This window comes from Seriola lalandi, unplaced genomic scaffold (assembly GCF_002814215.2).
Source record: "Seriola lalandi dorsalis isolate HSWRI2012SDOR001 ecotype SW California unplaced genomic scaffold, Sedor1 jcf7180002054901, whole genome shotgun sequence".
In the NCBI taxonomy this organism is placed as follows: domain Eukaryota; kingdom Metazoa; phylum Chordata; class Actinopteri; order Carangiformes; family Carangidae; genus Seriola; species Seriola lalandi.
The window spans coordinates 314,958-333,509 of record NW_019525453.1 but is presented as its reverse complement, the minus strand read 5'-3'; the positions used below and the strand labels follow the sequence as shown (position 1 = coordinate 333,509).

Below are 18,552 nucleotides of genomic sequence, written 5' to 3'. Positions count from 1 at the left end.
GTGTGATCATGTGTGACTGAGGAAGTCCGCTCAAACTAAAATTCTGTCAAACAATCCTTACAGATGACCCCTCCTCAAATGCCTTAGCAGTCAGAGGATCTGGTGGATGATGACCACTCCAGGACCATCTCAGGTTTCTGACCCGGGGTTCCAGGTAAATTTAGTAAGACGCTGCCCACTTGCACACAGCAGTCAGACACTTGACATGCTTCGATACTGAAGGCACAACTTCTAGACTGCACCAGACTTGTGGAGTTTCATATATACACATCTTCTGAGCCGTCACAAAAGACCAGAGATCTACAACTAGGATCAAACACATTATGGAATCATGATATCAGCAGAGGATGATGAAGAGTTAGATGAGACTGTTGAGGAGTATACCACTGACACCACCTGGAGCTGGGTAAAGTGATTTGTAAATCATCTGCATGTGTGGAAGAAAAACAAAAGCATGAATTATGGGTAAAAGAGAGTACACCTTGATGAACCGTGGATGTAAAGGTGAAAATGTGAAGGATTATGCTTTTACATGCATCTAGTTTACAGCAAGAATGGAGTGGCATGAGGAAGAACACAGTGCGTCTGGATACATGTTTGCATGTTTGTGTCCTGTCTTTAGTCTGCGACAGAGCAAACCTAAAGACAGAAGTTTGAGTTATTCAATATATGTCTTCTCTTTTCATTCAAGCTTAACATGAATAACATATTAGAGACAACATATTAAAGTCCTGTAACTGGTTCCTAGAACAGAGACAGTGCGACCTGGGGTGTGTGTTTCAGTAATCCCCCACTGTAAGACGATCTGCTCCGACTGAAACTTGGGAAGGAGAAGGAGCTACCCTGGATGAAAACAACACATTTATCATAAAGATGACAGCTTGCAACTCAGACTCGTTAGTCTCATTAGGTGAGGTAAACTCTGAGATATCTAACAGCAAATGTTTTCAACTACATGTATTTGCGAGTCTAATGTATATTGGGACATTTATTTTTGAGATTTTTGTAATAGAAAGGTCACAATCAATGAGCTTCTGATTTGATGTGGTATGAAATAGGGTCTCTGTCTGAATGCAAACTACCCCTAAAATATAGTGGATGCTTACAATTCTATGTGAACTATATCTGTTTTGAATCTTGACTTAATAAGAATGTCCTGTTTCACAAGATGACTGTCTACAGCTATAAATCAACAATATTCTTATTATGCCCAAAAGGACGTTTCGCTAGCACTCATTATCTCACTAATTAGGGACAAAGAGTTTTTCACTTTTAATCTCTGTATCAGAGCTTGGCCAGCTAATGTTTCTGTCAGATCTTATGACTCTCAGGCCAGAACAGCCTGAGCCAATCAGAGGCTTTGATATCAACCAAGTGTGTAAAAAGATTATGCAATGAATTTTTTAAAGCAACATGCCCTTGTTGAGTCACCTGAAATGAGATCTGTACAGAATGACTAGTAGTTGATTAACTGTTTTTGCCAGAATATTGTGAGGTGTTGGTCAAGTTTGTGGTGTAATCAGTCAGGGTCCTGTCATTGCATTAAGTATATTAAAGTGTATGAAAGGTTTAGTGACAGAGCAAGCAGGCATTTAACTTGGAATTAGGCAATGAATATCAAACAGTGGTTAAATTTAGTGAGTTGATGGCTGGTTGGACAGTGTGGTTGTGTACAGAAACTAATATTTCCTCCCCAAAAGGCTTAAAATATCATTATGACATTACTATTGTAATATATATGTAAGTGTGTAGAGTAATCAAATTGTTGCTCTACTATAATGTGATTGGTGCAAAGGAGGCAGTCAGCTCACAGCTACAAATGCATATAAAAGAAGTCAAACTGAAGATATTTTAGAGCTCTGAATGAAAACATTTTTGAGCTGTCTTGCTTATAAATGTTGTGGTGTGTTGAGTGGTTCACTGACATGGTCATGTGATAAAATGTTTCTTGTAGTCTGATACTGGTCATACCACTGACCAAACATGTTAAAAATGAGACTGCCATCATGAGCTGGTTTGTGCCCAGAGTATATTGGCTGAGTGAAATGTCCTGGCAAGGCAGTTTGTTCTTAGAAACATGTCAGTGAGGGCAGCTGTGTGGCTCATGTATCCTTGGAGAATCCAGTGACACTGACATGAAGACTGCTGCAGGGACAGTCTGTATATGTAGCAGAGCCAGTATAGTACTTAAATATTATGGTATGCTGTGACAGACTGGCAACATGTCCAGGGTGTACCCCGCCCTCGCCCTGTCAGCTGGGATTTGCCCTGTTACCCTAAAAAAAGGATAAGCAATGTGGTATAGTATATTAAGGCATATGTGATGGCTAATTATTAAAGGCTTGTTTGTGTATTTTTTGTGATGAAGACAATTAATGTCACATTTGATAGCTGATCTAAAAGAAAGCAGGCTTCTGACAGGCCAAAAGTGTTATTATGTTGCTATGTCAATGTAACTTTCACAGTTAACATCTTTCACATTTACGAGTTGTTTTGAACAACAGCTACAGAGAGGAGAAGCGATTCTTTACAAAATATTTCCTCCATCATTTATATTTTAAATTTCCAATGAGGAAACAATGCTCAGTATATGAATATGATGGAGAAGTTTCTAGAGAAAACTTCATACTGTATCTCACAAGAAAAGCCTCAGTTTAAACAAGTCTGATGGAAAAAAATAGAAACCATGTGATAGTCCATGTTAAATAACTTGTTATGCAGAAAGAATTCCAAAAAAAACTATTCCAACAATCTTCCCATTCATAAAACCGTTTAATGTCAGCTGAGATTGCAGGTTGCTGCAGGGTCAGCAGTTTAACGAGACAATGATCTCAGGCAAACAAATGGTACTGAACATACTTAACATAATGAAAGTACCAGATAATAAACCACAAAAGACTCAGTGCAGCACAAAATGAGACAGAAGCTGTGACACTGTACAGTGTAACATGGTGACATGCACTGCTTGTAACACAACAACTTATCAACCGCCAAACTAGTTCAAATTCATGAATGGAACATGCCTTTGCTGTTATCTTGTTGCTTTTTTCTCCCCTAAATTCAAAACAGTTTCATCTGGCACAACAGTATCAACATTTCTGAAGTACACAAGAGTCCCGAGATATAAAAACACACAGGCCTCAGAGTTTTTAGACTGTGATGGAAAAACAAAGACATGCATTCCTCCTCAACTGGTTTAGCCCAGAAAGACTACTTCACAGTCTGGAAAAGCAATTAGTATGCATGCACGCACACACACACACACACACACACACACACACACACACACACACACACACACCCACACTCACACTCACACACATTGAATTGGCACGTTTTGTAGAAGAGTTGCATGTGAGGCTGCTGCAACGTGTAGTCTAACAAATGTTTGGGCTGTTGCCAGGTGGGCCTCCATGAAGAGAAAGATATCTAGTTGTATTCCCTAGTCCCTTACCCAAACTTTAACTATGACAAATAAATGCTTAACCCTAAACCTAAATCTAATCTTAACAAAACCAAGTCTTCACCCTCAAACAATCTTTTGAAGTTTTGAGGACCAGCCAAAATGTTCTCACAATAATTTCAAACCAAAATCTGTCCACACAACCCTACAAAAACATGTACATGCTCACACACACAAAGAGAGAGAGAGAGATCCACATATGGATGCGTTAGGGGGGGGTCTACTTCCGGTTAATGTAGTCTGTTAAATGTCTGTGTGTGTAAGTGAGTAGCTGATTAAATGTCTGGTTTTGCTGCTGTCTGCCTCTGCATAAAAGCAACACCAATCAACCACATCCTCCTGAAACACAGGTTCACTGCAGGTTCTCAGGCTACAACTGCTAACATCGCATGTGCCACCAGACAGAGCTGTGATTGGCCAGAAAGATCACCTCACTGCATCACACTGACTCGGTGACTTCAAACGCTGACGCAGCCCCACCATTTCCCGCCGTCAAAACAGTGTAGCCTGTAGCTGCTGGACATGATTTCCCTCTGTGCTCTTTAAACCGAGACACTGTAGCTTGTTATGGTTGTATGTATCATTTAACTCACATGTCGTATATAGTTTTCACACGAAATACATGAAACGTATATTTCTATTTTATAGAGTCATTTTTAAATTGTACTAATCATTTTAGTTCGTTAACTTTTATATATCTAGTGACACTTCAGTGCGCCCTAATGAAAACAGCACTAAATTAGAGTCATGTCGAGGCACTGTCCACATAAAATGATAGACACGAGTCATAAAACACAATAAAAGCAACGTACATTTTGAGAATACCAACTTTGACCCAGTTAATTGTCCACAACAATGTAAGTAAATGGCTGTTATTTTGTTGCCACTGTGGCAGCTGAAACAAGGGGAAACCTACGAGAGCTGAAACGATGTATTTGGCAACTCATCAGCTGAACGCTGATTGGTCAGCAGGCGGGTTTGCGCTGCAGGTGATGTCAGCCACTGACAAGAGTCCCCGAGAGAGAGAGAGAGAGAGAGAGAGAGAGGAGACGAACAGACAGTGGGAGAAATGATTGTCGACTTCCTTTAAATAGTCAGTTTTTTTGACGCTGTAAGTCGATGACAGCAAGCCAGGGTTATATCACAGACTTAGACATCACCTCTACCGGGAAATTATTCTTCTATTATGTCTTGTGCTGTTATACGCCGCTGAGGAAACGCCAGTCTCTGTGTGTTGGTAAAGACTGTCAGCATATTCAGCTTTAAAAGGTAGGAGCCTATATTTACAATGTATTTAACTGCACCTACCTGTTTAATGATATGGATGATTAATTGACTTAATCTGCTGTGTATTTCTCACAGCTGTTGTGATCAATACCGTGTCCTTGTAGTCATTAATCATTTATCATTCATCACTAACATTTTCCATTTCTACTGTCAGGATGTTATGAGTCAGCAGTTCACCTAAATATATTTGATTTTGAAATTTATTTCCCTTTAAACTTGTGATTGGGAAAACTGGAGCTCAATGGTTGATACTGTCAGACACATGTATTGTCTTGTGTATAATTTTTTTCTTAAATGAAACTGATCATTCATCACTTACATCTTCCACCTCCAAGCATAGGCTTTTATTTTCTTAAATAATTAGGTGGCATGTAGATTATATTTTGTTAGGCATATGGGTTATGTCTGTAGTAATATGGGACTAAAAAGACTTGACAATGAGTGGAAAAGAAAGGCTCTGTCCATACTTGCAACACATTATCTGCTGAGTGGCTCGGCCAGATTCCAGCCTGCTAGGAAATCTTCACAACTGCCGCTTGTAAATCCATTAAAGTAATTGGTATACCAAAGTTAAACACTGGCTTTTAAAAAGACAAGGTTTTTTCTCACAGGATCAATTAAGTTGGACTGTAGATATAGGCTAACTATTAATCACTAAGTCATAAGACATTTTTCAATGCAAGCACTGCTGTCAGTGTTTTGAGACATGGTTCCTCTTTTTTGTCTCAGCTGCAACGCAAGTCTATTTTTGGATGAAGGCAGCATGTAGCATTGTTTCACACCAAAAGTCCTCTGCTGAGGAAATCAGCTGGGGTTGCTGGAAGCTTAGTAGCTCAATGCCTCTGTGGAAAGTGCAGTTAATAATTTAATACAGTGAAGGTCATCCATAAGAGGTATTTGAAGATTCAGACATGCTTGTGGCTTCTCAGATTAATGCTCTAAAATTAGGGCTCCTGTTTTTCTGTGAGGGGCCTCTTCTCCTGGTCACATGTACCCAAAAGGGGAGGGGGATGTTGGCATTGTTCCAAGCCTGTCTTCCCTGGCTGGTGCTGCAATCATTTTTGGGGCCCACTGCCAACTGAAGGCCAGCCCCCTTCCTTGTTTTAGGCAAGAGTTTTGAAAGCTATACAAATGGGATTCATCACATTTGACCATTGGTGTTTGCATCACAGAAACCTAAATCGTCTAGTCACTATCCGGTGCCGGCAAAGATAAGGCTGAATGGACATGATTTGATCTTGATTTAATTAAACCCTCACCTTCTTTCCCTTATTCTGTGCTCATAATACTAAACATAATACATTTAACTGTTTAGCTATCTGCATGATATCTTATACATACGTTTTTTTTTTAATTCAATTATTTGTTTCATAGTGGAACTGCCACAGATAATTAGTGCAGAACTGTTATTACTTCAGAAGTAGAGACTGGTACATTAACACAAGATTACAGGATACTAGAATAAACAAGTTAGGGATTGAATCTATGTGCCTATATCGAATGATGTGTGGAGATATATTAGTGTGTCTTTCAGGCATATACAAGGGCCAGTGTATGTGGCAAAATAACATGAACAACAATGGAAGTAAATTTTACAACTAAGGGGAATATGTTTGCATGATTTAAAGCTTTGGAAAAGTATATCGCCATCGGCTAATCTACTTTCTCATGACTAACTTCCACTTAAAACCAGTGAAACATAAAGACAGTTACAGAAATCTTTAACATAAAATAACCAAAATCCCTTTAACTTTGACAGAAAATTGTGTGTTCACTACAGATGCGATCACTCATAGTAAGAAGAGTATGTTTTCAGCAGCTTCAAGGACTGAACTATGATGAAAAAACAGAAATGTGATCACATCGCTAATATCTTATGTTACTGTGCTGCTATCATCAATCCAGAAACAGATACTGTGTACGGTGTTTGAATAACACAGACTGACTAAAGACGTCTATGGGTGTGAGAGAACGACGCAAAGACGAACAAAATTCAAGAACAATCAACATACTAATGCTCACTCTGAGTCAAGCACTAGCATAACAGTATGCATTTCCTTCAAAACATATTTGCATTGTTGACATTCACAATACTTCTCACATGTCTCAGAAATAACTGCTTAGATGTTCTTGATCTCATGACACCCTAGTTTAGTTCAGCACCACCTTCACTGGACGAGTACCGGCTGGTCTAACTTGGTCTATCCTTTGACCTCTGGTGTCTGGGGTAGCTGAATGGAAAACAGTTGGATTGGATATCCAGACTTATCAGGAGGGGTGGGAAGGTCAAAGTGGCAACAGGTTCTTTTTACAGTATGTAGGCCACAGACTGCCCTGGGAGAAATTACAAGAGTGCTGAAAAGGAACCAGCCACTATGCCCTCTTTCCTAAGCCATGACAATCATAGCTCTGCTCAAAAACTGATTTCAGATCAGAGTATTAAAGTAACTTCAGCCCCCTCCAGTGAAGGACATTCATGTCATCAGTGGTTTGATTGACAGACTGAAGAATGGCACAGCAGGTCCCAGATCATAAACACCTCCCTCTATGAAGGTTGACTGAGTTCAAGGCACGCTTATGTCCAGTGTTATGGAGCTTAGTGATCACGACTGGGTGATTTAAGTTGCAAATTTAGACCTACTTGTATGGATGTAGTTTATAGTTTTAATGCTAAGTCATTTCTTTTGTCCTGTCTTGTCCCTCTCTCGTCTTCCCTTCCATCAGACCCGTCAGACCATGAACTACGTGGGCCAGTTGGCGGGCCAGGTGTTTGTCCAGGTCAAAGAGCTGTACCGAGGCCTCAATCCTGCCACCCTTTCTGGCTGCATTGATGTCATTGTAGTGAGACAGCCCGATGGCTCCCTGCAGTGCTCGCCCTTCCACGTTCGCTTCGGCAAGATGGGCGTCCTCCGGTCCCGAGAGAAAGTGGTAAGGAGATAAAAACAAGGGATCTTTCTTTAAGGTAAAAGTTAAATGTCCTAGTTTGTTCAGCTCTTAAACTCTTGTCTCTGCTCCTCTTCTCTCTCCTCCAGGTGGACATGGAGATCAATGGAGAGCCAGTGGATCTACATATGAAGCTCGGGGACAATGGAGAGGCATTCTTTGTGAAAGAAACAGAAAACGATCAGGTACAAAGAACTTTACTTTTCCTTAGGTAGCGGTAGCTGTAATGGTGGGTAATGGAAGTGCTTTGGACAATGGTTAAGAGTGTTATATTCGTCATAATTCAAATAATACAACACGTCAGTGGCGCACATTCAAATGAAAACAAGGTTCAAATGAAAACACGCATCATTCACCACCCCTTGTAGGTCCTGAAACCAAGACACACCCATGTTTACTACTGAGAATCATTATCCAGACTATCTTTCTCCTTCACAGTTATAGTAGTTTGAACAAGGTCACGCTGTGTGCAGAGTTGGCACAGCAGCCAGGAATTTCTTCCTTTCCTTTCTGGCTGAACAGCAATCCTCTGTTCATTAGCAAGCGAAAGTCCTGAATGCAGCACTTACTAACCCAGGGTTTCTGACCCATATTAAGCACTGTGGCCTTAAGATTGAGGGTATACCTGGAGTGGAGGAACCTGGCAAAGGAATATGCTCATAGAAAATTTAAGTGGAGCTCATGCATTTGTGAATTTGGCTTTACTATTAGAGCAATAGTTAAAGGTTGACGAGTTAAATAGATGAAGTCAGAAATCCTCCGTTCTTTGTATTTTTACTTCCAGTTTTTCTGTTTATGAAGCCAGTGAAAACTATTCAAAACTCAGTTTAGAATTCGTGGAAAACAGTGGAACAGGCCTTTTCTAAACAGTTCTTGGAAAGCTGGCGTTTTCACTGTTTTCATTTAGTTGTCCAAGATTTTGAGTTGCAGATGTAAAGAACCACGTTGGGCTCACTGCCATGATGAAACGTTTTTCTGCCGTTCTATGCACATGAGGATGTGTGCAGCCCAAAGACATAAACAAGCAGTGAACTACTGTGGCTGGGAGCTGGCTCCAACAAGGGAAATGGGTGATTTATTCTCCCCAGAGTGGTGTCAGATTCCGAGGCCTGGAAGAGAAAGGAGGGGTGGAGGACTGTGTCTGAACCCTTTTTCTTGGCACAGGGCAGCAAAACGTGAGGGAGTATTGTCAGACCACAAATCATTTGGTTATACTTCATTTTTTCCTCCCCTGTCTCTCTCTTTTTCTCTCTCTCTTTCCATATGTCTGCACACACACATTTATACTCCCCCGCCTTGACAGCAGGAGTCTCTCCTGGAAAGCTTTTTCCTTTCCTAGAAGGAGGGAATATAAAAAAAGAGTGTGTCCTTTTACAGAGAAAAGGATTGTGAGGAGCTGTTTTGGATTGGCTGTTTCGTTTTGCTGGCAAACAGCAGAGAGATTTCCTGCTAACAATTTGGCAGTGATTGTACACATGTGCCTCAGACCACAACAGTGCAACACTAAAAGGGGAGTTATGTTTCAGTGGGAGTTGTTCCGAAATTTAAAATCTAGTTTTAACTTCTTTGCAAAAAAAGAATGCATGCCAGAGAAGATGCTTTAGTTGTAGAGTTTTGTTGTTCAGTGTGTGTGTATGTGTCAGTGTCTGATATTAATGCTAAAGATAATATCAGTGGATGTGTTCCAAATAGCAAACTGCATACAACAGCACAAATGGCTATGTGTTGCATGCAGTCAAAATATCCCTACAACATTTAATGTTAGCAAAATACTTCAGGATATACAGTATATATTACAGTAAAACAGCCGATTTACTCACAAGGTCCATATGCATTTTAAAGAAATCACTCATTGTTTCACTTCTGTTTTTCGTCTTAACAGGAAGTGGTTCCCTCCTACCTGGCCACCTCTCCGATCCTGTCAGACGGGGCCGCTCTGATGAGCTCTTGTCTGATGGGGAAGAGCTCCGGGCCACCCATACAGACCCTGGGCTCCACGGGGAGCAACGGAGAGACCGGCAGCGGGATGTTGAAGAAGAGGAGGAAGAGGAGGAGGAAGGCTCGGGCAGACAGCGTGAGGAGGGAGGAGAGCGGGGACTACTCCGAAGACGAAGACATGTTCACCATAGACATCAGCTCCGATGAAGGGACGGAGATGGAGAGCAGCAACAGGTGAGAGAGTAAAAAGAGAGGAGAGGGAGGAAGAATGGGGGAAGGGGTTGATAGGAGGGATAACGAGTGCTCAAAGAAAGGATGTTGAAAATAAAGTATCCATGTGGAAATAGTGGAAAAGTAATTAAAAACATGTGAGGAGTAAGCAGAGCAAAGCAATACACGTGACAGAGCAAGGGAGGGGGGAAATCCTGGACAGTCAGTCCTTCAGATAAACTACAATACATCACTGAAAGGAGCTTTTACAGCAGCTGTAATGGAACTGGAGTCTGTCAGGCAAGAATAAACACACCGGCATCTGTAGTGCAGAGGCCTCCAGCTGTGGAGCTGGCACATACACACTGATAAGACACTCAAAACCATATGGAAAACTCCATCAGCCCTTTGATTTTTACTGGATATGAAAGAAGAAGCTTTACATGTAAAAAACAGGAAATATCTTCACTCTGTGTGTTTTTGTGAATGAGTGCATGTTTACTTCTGTTTACACACATGTGCATGCAGTATGCTGCTGCCACAGTGTAACTTGACCTCTGGAGTGCAGCAGAGTATTGGATCCAAAACAGTTTAGCATGCCCAGTATGCAGGGCAGGTGTGTAGCTGTAGGAGTTGTACTGTATGTTGTTGTTAGTCGACCTACCATGAATGCATCCAGCAGCAGTTGTAAATATGTACCTGGTGACAGATTTATTTTCATCTCTGCACATGTGTAGGAGTCATTACATCTATATTCTGGCTCATCTCATCTCTACACTTCGTGTACAGTGAATGCAGTTATTGTCTTATGATAAATAAGAGTTAGTGTCAGTGTTATTTGCTTTGTTAGTAGAGCAAAAATCTACCTTAGACAATAAACATTTATTAGTGATATACTTTGTATTTATGACTGAATTACAGTATGTTGTTTGGTGGTTATATTTTTTATGTAATTTTAACAGTTAACTGACTGAATCACAACTTAACTACGATGAAATTTTATCAAGCATTTTTTTCAGTTGCCTAAAATATCACTGGTAAAGTCTACTGCGGTCTCAGTGGAGCACCCTGAATTGCAGATGTGTTATTTTTTGAGTGCAGACAGAGTGGAACGAGTTCAGGTGTGATCACTGTGGGTCTGGAAAGTTGTTTTGGGAAATGGTTGAAAAGGGGAAGGTGAATTACAGCCCACCGCAACATAAAAGACCCACGCCATTATGAAAATTGTAGATTTAATAGACATATGACGTGTTTGTCTGTGTGTCTGTGTTTCAGGTCTTCGTCTCGGGATGTCTTAAGAGAAGAGACAACAGTTGGTTCAACTAGTGGTTCTTACAAACAGGCTGGCATCTACACCCGTTCAGATGGAGAGTGGAGTCCCATCCAGAGGTGCCCAGCTCACACAAATGAAGATCTACACACACCTACATGCTATAATAAACATAAAATAAACAGATCTATAAATGTTGTTGGTCATCTCTTCCTTTCTCAGCCCCGGACACTCTCGTCCCACCTCTCCCAAGAGTGACTCTGAACTGATGACCAAGCCGTCAGACACAGACAACCAGAATCCGGCCATGCACTGGGCGTGGGGGGAGCTGCCACAGGCTGCCACGGTAACCAAGTTGTCCAGTATGCAAACATCCACGCAAAGAATGACTGTGTTTAATTTGGGTGTGTTAAAGTTAGTCCTTGCTGCAGCATCTCATACCATCATCATCCTTTTCCTTGTTTCTCTAGCCGTCCTTCCTCCCAGTAAAATCTGACCCTCCACCAGTGTGCCCTGTATCCATCCCCGTGTCCGAAAGCACACATTTCCGTGTGATTACTCATGAGACGTCTTCAGAACAGTGCGGACCCTGTTCTGAAATATCAGCACTCAGACTGCTGATGTCAGACGACACCATAGTCACAGGAGAAACGGTCGTCACAGTCGGGATGGAGTCAGAGTCTGCGAGGATGGAGTCCCAGACAATAACCTCAGAGACACAGGTTACAGCAGCGGGAAGAATGGCGGCTCGTATGATGGCTGACATGGAGGAGACAATGTCGCGTCCACTTGGCAAGACTGACTCTCCATCCAAGAGAAAAGGTAATATTTAAAGGGCAGTTGACTCAGTAACACAGTAAAACACTTAATCTATCAGTTCATTTGCTGAGGTTTTAAGCAGTCAGCTGTGTAACAGCTCAAGGCCATTTGACCTGTAGTAATAAAATCACCAAAAAATTACATTATGAAGGTCTTTCTAAATATAATAACAGTTACTCATGACTACCCCAACCCAATATGGTGCTGCTGCGATTTTAAGAATGCAATAAAAGCAGTTTTTCTACCGGGTCATTTTAATTGACAAGATAGATCAGAAGACTGATTTCATTATTCCCATCACCAAGTCGCAACCAAGCTGTCAAATGATTCTCTGTTTGATAAACCAAACAGAAAATCAATTTCTTAGAAGCTGGAAAATTATTTCAACTGACTGTTTTTCTCCGTTGCAGACAAGAGAAGTCGCCATCTTGGTTCTGATGGGATTTACCTGGATGACATCACAGAGCTCGAGCCTGAAGTGGCAGCCCTTTATTTCCCTAAGAGGTACAAATCATAACTTGTTGCAATAATAACTCTGAGCTGTGCAAAGTTATTTGAGAGTTTCTGACGCGATCTGATAAACACGCCTCCTCTCCTCTGTAGCGGCGCAGCGGTGAGGAGCATCTCAGACCCAGGCCTCCACAGCACCAGCCTGTCCCCGCAGTCCGTCAGCTCAGGAGGAGACAGCGGAGTGGACAGCTACTGTGATCCCATGTCTGACTTGCCGTCTATCGCCATCTCTATGTGCGGGGGACTCAATGACAACAGGGAGATCACTAAAGGTGAGATTCTCATACTGAAGTAGCTGGATGTCACGCACTGCAGTGTCAGCTGTGGCAAAGGGACAATGAACACGAAATATTTGCGTGTGTCTTTACAGAGCAGTTCCACGAGAAGATCATCTCCTACCAGCAGTTCTCAGAGAACCCCTCCATCATCGATGACCCCAACTTAGTTGTAAAAATCGGCTCCAAGTAAGACATCGCCACTTGCTCGAGTAAAAAAAAAAAGTTGTTTTTTTTTTGCAGCATTTATGGAATGATATAAATATATTGTGTTTTCTCCCTCAGGTACTATAATTGGAGCACTGCGGCTCCTCTTATGCTGGCTATGCAAGCCTTTCAGAAACCTCTGCCAAAGGTAAGAAATTGATACACACACACACACACACACACACACACACACACGGCACAGATACTAATGACTCAGGCCATAGGTTGGCTGTATTACTTGAATACCATTCCACTTTTTTGGCTGATACTGGCTCTGCATCCCGATTCTCTATACACACACCTCTACTCGTCTATACGTCATGTTGATTAATATCCAGTGTTCAATCTATAGCCTGAAACCCCACATCTTAAATGTTCTGTTATTGCAACCTCAGATAGACAAACAACCACTGAACTTGTTCTATTTGGGCACTCAGGTTAAACTTTGTCTTCCCCTCTGTTCTCCCTCCCTCTTATTATACCACTCCCTCTTTCTTCGCTCCATTATTACATCCCTTCATCCATTAGTCCTCTTGTCTTTCTTATATTCACTCAGCTTTGGAGTTCCTTCTCTGTTGCCTGACTGGTGTGCTGGGCTACAGCTCTGTATGTCAGAAACAGCACCCCCTTTTTTTCTTATCTGATTTACGTTCTCTACCTTCCTCATTCTTTTGTCCCCGTCAGTTACCACCCACACACTCAAACACACACACACACACACACACACACATGCTTTCTCTCACTCCGCCACTTTATTTTTCCCATTCCAGTCACAGACACATTGTTTTTTCTGTGTTACTGTTTGTTGATTTATGGTCTGGTTTCAGTTTTTTTAAGTGTGTTTTTACGGTGTTGTGTTGTGGTTGTTTGGGGTTGTGTGTGCTCTGCTCCAGGCTGCAGTGGAAAACATCATGAAGGAGAAAATGCCAAAGAAAGGAGGGAGGTGGTGGTTCTCCTGGAGAGGCAGAAACAACAGCACCAAATCGGTAATTTCTACATTTCTGTTGATAAAGTAAAAGTTTCTCTTTTCTCAGTCTATATATTGTAAATTACCAACAAATCACTGTCGCTATTGCAGGAAATGAAAAATGCGTATTGAGAGACCTACCTGACACTGGGATTATTACTTCTTTAACAGTTTTACATGTCATTATAAGTAAATGAGTGAGTAATGCAGATTCACATTGTTTCTTCTCTTGTAGGTTTCAGTCTCTGAGTGTGGGGCCTGTGGCTCTGCTGAGCAAGATGGGAAAATGTCAAGCAGGTAAGAAACCTAAAAACATTCCTGGATGAAAACAAATATCATTGCCACGGACTAAACATCCTAACTGATTAACTGTTAATCTGTCTGAAAACAGGCATAAGGAAGAATCGTCCTCAAGTGATGAAGACCACAGAGCAGCCAACCAGAGCTCTCCCACCGTCCAATCAGAGCCTGGGCTCGTATCAGGAGGCGTGTCTTATAAGAAAACACTACGACTGACATCAGAGCAGCTGGTGAGGGGTTTGGTTTGAACAGACTCTGAAGTTTGTTAGTTATTATAAGAGTTCTTACGTTCATATATCATTTGCCATTCCCACTCTCTTTCTCTCTCGCCCTTTGTCCCTCTCTCTCTCTCTCACACACACACACACACACAGATGTCCCTCCAGCTGCAGGATGGTCCTAACGATGTTGTGTTCAGTGTGACCACTCAGTACCAGGGAACTTGTCGCTGTCAGGGAACCATTTACCTCTGGAATTGGGACGACAAGATAATAATCTCAGACATAGATGGAACCATCACCAGGTGAGCGATACATGTGGATACGTTCACATTTGCCTTTACGACACAGCAGAACTTAGTTTGGAGTGAAAATGGATAAATATGGCCACAAATGGCGGCGTCATCTGCAAGCTGTGCTAAATTAGTTTTTAATGGCTATTAGGATTCAGTGGGGTGCAATAATCTTTTCACAGCAGTGTGATTTGTCATTTTCATTCACTGTTGATGATGAGGCATTTTTCCCTTTTTGTCTAAAGATTAAATACGCAGCTTCCTGCATGCTAAGATTTACCCTTTGATCTTTCCCCACTGAGATAAATGACATAGAGTGAGCAGATGATCGGCCTGTTCCAGTTCATCTAACTTTTAACGTCCTTTCTCCCTAAAAATTCTCAGATCTTTTAGGCATTTTTTTTTTTTTTGTCAGGAAAAAAAAATTTCAATAGTATTTTTCACACTAAAGAATGGTCACTCACATGTTCAAATATTACTTGTCTGTTTGTCTCCAGGTCGGACACATTGGGCCATATCCTGCCCACGCTGGGGAAAGACTGGACCCACCAGGGCATTGCACACCTCTACCACAAAGTCAGCCAGTAAGCACTAATTTATTAACACACATCTGATTGTTTTTATTAAGCAAGGACACACTACTACAAGAAATTATACATATGTTACATCATGCAGGCTGAAAAGTAAAAGAAATTATTTAGAAACATAACTGATGATCACTTCCTGCCTCTCTCTCCATCAGAAATGGCTACAAATTCCTGTACTGCTCAGCTCGAGCTATCGGCATGGCCGACATGACCAGAGGATACCTCCACTGGGTGAATGAGAGAGGAACCATGCTTCCAATGGGCCCCGTCCTCCTGAGCCCCAGCAGCCTCTTCTCAGCTCTGCACAGGTCTGTCATCCACAAAAACACACACACACACACACACACACACACACACACACACACACATAGACACACACATACAAATACACACATATTTTTCTTTCAGTTAACCTTTCAAAGCTCTCTGAGAGTTGAACGTTGTTATGTTGTTGATTGTTGTTAAATCCTTGTGTCTGTGTGTGTGTGTGTGTGTGTGTGTGTGTGTGTGTGTGTGTGTGTGTGTGTGTCCAATAGGGAGGTGATTGAGAAGAAACCAGAGAAGTTCAAGGTGGAGTGTCTCACTGATATCAAGAACCTCTTCTACCCCAACACACAGCCTTTCTATGCAGCGTTTGGCAACAGACCAACGGTACACACACACACACACACACACACTCACACCTTGAAATCAGTATAATTTATTGCATTTTAATTTGTTGCTTGATGGCGCCCAGTATAAAGAGTTTAGAGTTTTTTGATTGAAGATCAAATCCATTAATGCAAAATTTAATGCAAAGCAAAGTTTATATTACATGTATATTATCTCAAACATTAAATCCCTTTTTTTTAACATATATTTATATTTATATATATTTATAGGATGTATACTCCTATAAAGAAGTAGGAGTGCCACTGAACAGGATTTTTACAGTTAACCCCAAAGGCGAGCTGGTGCAGGAGCACGCCAAGACCAACATCTCATCGTAAGTCACTCATCTAATTTACATCATCTCTACTGCGACAAATATTGCAATCACTTTGGGAAAATGTTTAATTGTATCCTCCTCTCCTCTCCTCTCTTCAGCTATGCACGTCTGGGTGAGGTGGTGGACCACGTGTTCCCCCTGAAGATGCGAGCCTCCTCCTCAGACTTCCCCTGCTCAGACACCTACAGCCACTTCACATACTGGAGGGAGCAGCTCCCCCGAGTGGACCATCAGGGAACTACACCTCCGCAGACTCCCAGCCCCGGCAGCTGACTGCCTGTGGCCTGCTGAGCGACTCCTAGCGGGCGCAGCAGCGACTGACAGTGCGCTTGAGATGTAGCAGTCATTTGGACAGTGACGGTTTCATGTGTGTGATATGAATTTGTAGGTTTTTGTAATAGATGGAGCACTTTTTGTTTTTTGTGCATAGTGGAGCATCAACCTAGTGCTGCTGTGAATAGTCTTATAACGCACAACATGGATGTAAGCGCACTTTTATCAGAGGAAGGCCTCGGTGGTCATCTGACTAGATGTATGTATATAAGAAATGTAATTTATTCAGGCAGCTTAGCACATATGTTATTTTGGAGTGAGTGTTGACATTATTCCAGCAGCTGGACTTTATATTTATGCACTCAGTTTCATACTATATTTAACAAACAGTGTCTATTGCATCTGTTTAGAAGCGCTTCATACAGAACACAACCATGCTGTGCATACTTCAGAAAGCAAGTTACTTCAACTTGTGCCAAATGTAGAATTTATTTTCTTACTCAGAACTGTTTTCTGTTAAGACTGTTATAGCTCGTCAATCAGCAAATAAGTACATGCAGGCTGGTTTTCGGTTATAGCAATATATGTGTTATTATGTTTGAAAGAGATCAGTCTACTCTGTATTGATTATTTAGTACATTTAGTAAAACATGTTACAGAGCACAATGAATGAATGAATGAGCATCTATGTAGCTTTATTAGCTAAAAGGTCTGTTACAAAGAGTTTAAATTAGTATTTATTATTGAGAGAAAGAAGAGAAATTAAAGCACAACCTTTATAAAAGTCATAACCATCAGTTTTCTCTAAAAATCAAAAGGTATCTGTATCCGTGAGAAGATTTGCTGAATCATTTTGTTTTTCTATGCAAGTCACAGTGTGTATGTGTTTGGATCAGAATTTCGTTTCTGTGGTGGCCTTTGTGAAATGTCTTTTAATTTATTGAAAATCTACACAGAAACACATCATGTGACTGTTAATGTGTTAATCTGTTCCACTCTCTAAGATTACACTTTGTTACTTCCATTCCTTGTGGAATATCACTTAAAACTCTACTCTGAAAATCCACATCGGACTGGACACATCTTAGAGAGTATAAAAGTGAATGTCTGACCTTTTTCTAAGTTACAGACATTTGAATCCTTTTTTTCTCACAATACCACAGACAATATGAGGTCATTAATGTGAGCTGCTATCATGTGACCCGTATCATTGGCTTTGTTGTGAATAAAAACACCTGAATATTATCATAACGTTACAGTAGGTGTGTATAAGCCTATAGTTTATGAGTGGGTGTGTATATAATGCTTTAACATTGTTATTATTCTTTCCATGAAAGAGCTAAAATGGCCTGAAAGTGTTTTATTTTTGCCTTAACTGTGAACATGATCAATAATTTGCTCATTCACTCCCTCCATGGCCTCAGTTGACCAGCTCACTGTTAAACTGGTGTAATCAAACTCAATAAAAATGCCTTGGTACAGCAGTGAGTGTGTGTTAATATCCTTTGACCTCAGTAGAACAACAACACCTCCTTCACATTCTCAGGATCCAGTCAGTAGTTGTTCTGGAGCTTTCACTGAGCTCCAGTAAAATCTCCAACTACCTTGAATATCTGTACTTGTCTGTCGTCATCCAACACTTGGCTGACACCAGCAGCCACTTGATGCTGGCTGCTGGAGGAGTTTGGTTGCGGGTGCAGATGGAGCAGGTGGAGCGATGCACGCTGACACTAGGTGCAGGTTTACCTGAGCAGGCCTCATCTTTCCGGCCTCCATTTCACGCTCTAAAATTCATGCTTGTGAATTCTTTGCTCAATTCATGAGCGATACATAAAATTATTTGCAATTACTTTGGCTCACACTGCAGTTAATTTGATTGCAATTAGATTTTCATCATTAACATTTCTCGCCAATCCTTGGAAAAAAGAGAGAAGACTTATTGATATGATCCATGAATAGCACAGAAGGGAAATTGTGCACTAGATGTATAATTAATTAATGGTT

The 18,552-nt window shown here is 41.2% G+C and overlaps 1 protein-coding gene across 3 annotated transcripts; it reads left to right on the top strand.

Annotated features, from left to right (window-relative positions):
• Nucleotides 1-182: 182 nt before the first annotated feature.
• Nucleotides 183-18,032, top strand: lpin1b (lipin 1b). 3 transcript variants are annotated; one of them, XM_023430047.2, is made up of 21 exons: nt 183-406; nt 749-910; nt 7,475-7,678; nt 7,783-7,878; nt 9,576-9,865; nt 11,117-11,230; nt 11,334-11,457; nt 11,582-11,933; nt 12,341-12,434; nt 12,534-12,712; nt 12,811-12,904; nt 13,001-13,070; nt 13,816-13,908; nt 14,125-14,186; nt 14,281-14,419; nt 14,564-14,712; nt 15,198-15,284; nt 15,443-15,595; nt 15,824-15,938; nt 16,169-16,272; nt 16,374-18,032. In XM_023430047.2, exons 3-21 carry the CDS (start codon nt 7,487-7,489, stop codon nt 16,546-16,548), a joined length of 2,682 nt encoding a protein of 893 aa, XP_023285815.1. In that variant the 5' UTR covers nt 183-406; nt 749-910; nt 7,475-7,486; the 3' UTR covers nt 16,549-18,032. The 3 variants fall into 3 exon arrangements, with proteins under 3 accessions (XP_023285815.1, XP_023285813.1, XP_023285816.1); XM_023430045.2 differs by lacking the exon at nt 749-910; XM_023430048.2 differs by lacking the exons at nt 183-406; nt 749-910 and adding an exon at nt 4,501-4,732.
• The last annotated feature ends 520 nt before the right edge of the window (nt 18,033-18,552 follow it).

Coding starts and splice junctions, on each gene's coding strand:
- lpin1b (XM_023430045.2), top strand. CDS start 332: ATGATATCAGCAGAGGATGATGAAGAGTTAGATGAGACTGTTGAGGAG. Junction 7,679..7,782: donor TCCGGTCCCGAGAGAAAGTG/GTAAGGAGATAA, acceptor TCTCTCCTCCAG/GTGGACATGGAGATCAATGG. Junction 11,231..11,333: donor GAGTGGAGTCCCATCCAGAG/GTGCCCAGCTCA, acceptor TTCCTTTCTCAG/CCCCGGACACTCTCGTCCCA.